Genomic DNA, 3768 nt, shown 5'->3' with positions numbered 1-3768 from the left:
CTCAATTAATCACATAATATCCTATGATTTTACCCAATGATAACTGATCAAGCACGAAGTTTTAGAATAGACGATTAACTTTGAAGCCGAAACACAGCTAAAAACATCACCTTATAAATATCGTGATATGCAGATATTAACTTTAATTTACCAAGCATCACCGAAAACTCTGAAATAAGACCCCTATTTTCATTAAAATAAAACACGCTGACAATGATTACGTATTTGGAATGAATCCTTCGGTGAAAAAATACCTTATTCAGGGATTTTGAACGATGCCAATTTTTTTTACGCAATCACCCCTAGATGTTAAGATAATTTACTACGAATCCATAGTACATGAATGTAAGATTAAATACATGAACGAAGGTCCTTACTGTACAGCCAAAAACTTTTAAGTAAAATTTTTACCATTTTGTCATTTTATACCTATGAATATTCTTTGAGTAGAAATCGTATTTGCAATATATAGCCTATGTTATGTAATTGTATTGTAAGGAAAAAGTCACAAATCTGACGAAATTAATGTCCTTTCTTAATTTTTCTCGTACACAGGCAGGTTCTTCTGCGGTTGCACTCGGTTGGAGCCGAAGGAACCTGAGTTTGAAGGTGGGTATACTTACACGTATATACTGTTAATTCTATTTATACGTTCTACGTGAACACACCAAGTGAAGTCCGATAGTCTAAGCAAATGGTAACTAAAACAATTTCAATTCTAAACAGGAGAAGGAAAACTTGAGTCGTGGGAGAAGTGCAAAAGTAAGTACTTTTATTGTTTAATCATTTAATGCATTCATCACAGTAAAAACACCACAGTCTGTCATTCCATACATACACTAGGATGTCCAAAGTAAAATGTGATGATTTCCTTGAGTGTGATAAGTTACTACGTAATGTGAGTGTGTATTGTAGCTCCGCCTTCATAAATAGCTTTGATGGAAATAACATGACACACAATGATTCGCGGAAAAGGTCATTGCTGCCCATATTATCGTCGGGTTTTCTCCGCGTTGATTCATATTTGAGTCTTCAACGTCTAGCTGTAAGTCAGACTAAAATGTTAAAGAGACCCCAAAAAATGAATGAACAAGGCCAAAATCCGAAAAGAATACGGTCATCAAATAACAGTGGATGCCTCCATTCCGATAAAATTAAAGAGCTAAAATGAAAATAAATGCTATTTCATAATACAGATGCAAGTTCACAAGTTTAAACGTAAATTCTAAAAAAAATGAAATTGAAGTAAAAATAAATTATAATTATATTTCATTTGAGATGCGAAATTTAGTGATCCCACCGTCCCATTAAAGTAAAGCAATAGAATTTGGAGCAATTGGAGTAAAACAATTCACTTTCTGATTCCAGGGGAGAAAAAGATTCAAATGAATAATGGAGACGCAGATGAGAAGTAAGTACAGTTTTTTACGGTATTAAGGAAAAATGAGTTATTTTAACTCTCCTAGTATCAAATATAGGACCATTTACAATATGTCATTGCTATCATTTTATAATTGGTACATAAGCTAACAAATAAATATTACCAAACACTTATTGCACTCAATGTTATATATAGTTTAATAAGAGCTGAATGTAAAATATATTAACTAAAATAATTATAAGATAAAATTCAATAATACTACTTCGCTTCTTTTCTTCCCACAGAGCATACTTGAGCCGTAACAGAGACGTTAGCCGATACCATACCAACGATTATCGCATGTTGTACACCTATGTTGGTAAGTGTGTTTGGAATTTCATACGGAAATATATCAGAATTAAAATTTTTTACTATGAATCTTGCAAATAATTTCTTACCTTAAAACAATACTCGCACTACCATGTATTCAAAATATCTCCATTTTTAATTGTTGAACGCGAATGGAGAATAAAAGAGTATAAGTAGCATTTTTGTTATCAATTGACATGCTGTAATGCAAAATCAGCAAACCGGTAATGTGAAATGGTTATAAAACCTGTGATAAGGAAAATGCATAAAGGAAATAAATGTTTTTATTTTTATATCAAACAAACCGATACTTCTTGATAAGACTGCGCAAAAAATTACAGAGAAATATGACGTAAAAAGGCGTTACTCAAAAAATATTAATATTCTTCAAAATATGTTTCTGATAATAGTAATATGGATTGAATTGAGGGGAATTGGAATTGCACTGCCATGTGCCTGAGATTGTTTAACAATTCCCACACATCTACATCATACCCTATGCGAGCCACCTCTAGGGTGTTTGGCATGGGGTGATCATTTATTAGCATGCAAAATGAAAAAGGGTTCCCACATGCACTCCATAATTTCATAAAAATGCTACACAGTGTTATAGCAGTTAGTAGTACACACTTTGTTAGTATGCTAACTAAGTGTAATTCATGCCAAGGCAAAACTAGCCAATAACTTATGAAGGAAATCAATTCTAATACTTCGCCCTCTCTTCTTCAGTTGAAGGATTGGAGTCAGCAAGGGACACAAGGTCCACGAGTCTCAAAGGCGATGTCGATGAGCCCAAGAGAAAGAGAAAAGGTGAGCAAAGCGAGCGATAAGGAAGACTGTGGTTTGACTCTCACACACATTGCATCAATGATCATATACAACTTAACATTATTTCGCATATTTAACACCTTCATTGGTCTCATACCATTAATCGGCAGGCATTTCAATAAAACCGCATCAGTTGCGCTTTGAGTCACTTCCACGAGTGTACAACAACTTCAATTTAAAATTTTATGAAAACTTGGATTCTAAAAATCTCCCATAAAGTAAAGATTCAGAAGTTATACCAATCTCTAAAATCCGAATTGTTTTTGCAAATAGACCACCCAATTTGAATAGCCATTTTCCTTTACGGCAGAAGTCTAGAATAAGTATACGTGAATATTCTAATATTGTTCATTTCTCTTTGCAGTGACCTTCTCAGACAGCCATGTGGAATTTGCCTACTTGGAGAGGGATCCTGGTAAGTTCGAGAAATTGGGGCTTTTTCGGAGTGAAGCTAATTCCATTCACATATAGTCATTTTTTATCGTGTATGTCTTTAGTACAGTATTTAATTTCGATCCCTTTAAACCAACCAGCCATTCAATGTAATTAAAAATAATGGTTTCTATAGTGCAACTGTATCTATTCTCATTAATATTATGTATACCATGAGAGGATAGGAAATTTTTGCGCGATGAACTGTATGTCAGCAAAATTTATAATTATGAGCTAATTAGTTTTGCAATCACTGGAATTTTGGCTGCCACGTCAAACTAGCAATAAATTCCAGTTCCTCATTCAAGTTGCATTTGATTTTTAATTGAAAATTATCAACGATATGGTACCACTTGGAGCAGTATTTGAGAAATCAGTCACCTGTCTTAGATAGGTGTTTTATTCATGCCATAGCTGATTTGTACCGTTCTCGTTCTTTGCAGTGGCTCCCTACTTGCTATTCATCCCAGAGCCTGAATCATTGCAGTGGCTGCACTGTGGAGAAAACTGTGTATGTGGCACTGTTGTAGAAAGACATGGCATCAAGACCATCTAGACAAATCATGCATATGAATAAAAGTTTTTATTTTCCATGTGAATGTGTTTCTTTTTTTAAATATTCTATCAAAAAACTTTATGTTAGCTATATTAATGCCATTTTCTCTACATATATATACGGCACGGATATGGTGGAATATTTCTTTTAAATCACATTTTCACAGTACCGCCCATGAAATAACGGACATTGAAATAGAAAATTTTTCGGAGTGAAGCTAATT

The 3768-nt window shown here is 33.8% G+C and overlaps 1 protein-coding gene across 1 annotated transcript; it reads left to right on the top strand.

Annotated features, from left to right (window-relative positions):
- Positions 1–548: 548 nt before the first annotated feature.
- LOC124161065 lies at positions 549–3549 on the top strand. Its single transcript, XM_046537238.1, has 7 exons — positions 549–609; positions 727–762; positions 1369–1411; positions 1666–1739; positions 2459–2539; positions 2922–2972; positions 3433–3549. The coding sequence occupies exons 3-7, from the start codon at positions 1386–1388 to the stop codon at positions 3543–3545; spliced, it is 345 nt and encodes a 114-aa protein (XP_046393194.1). The 5' UTR covers positions 549–609; positions 727–762; positions 1369–1385; the 3' UTR covers positions 3546–3549.
- The last annotated feature ends 219 nt before the right edge of the window (positions 3550–3768 follow it).

This window comes from Ischnura elegans, chromosome 6 (genome assembly GCF_921293095.1).
Source record: "Ischnura elegans chromosome 6, ioIscEleg1.1, whole genome shotgun sequence".
Lineage (NCBI taxonomy): Eukaryota > Metazoa > Arthropoda > Insecta > Odonata > Coenagrionidae > Ischnura > Ischnura elegans.
Note: the sequence above shows the minus strand (reverse complement) of the source record. Positions and strands in the feature narration are given on the sequence as shown.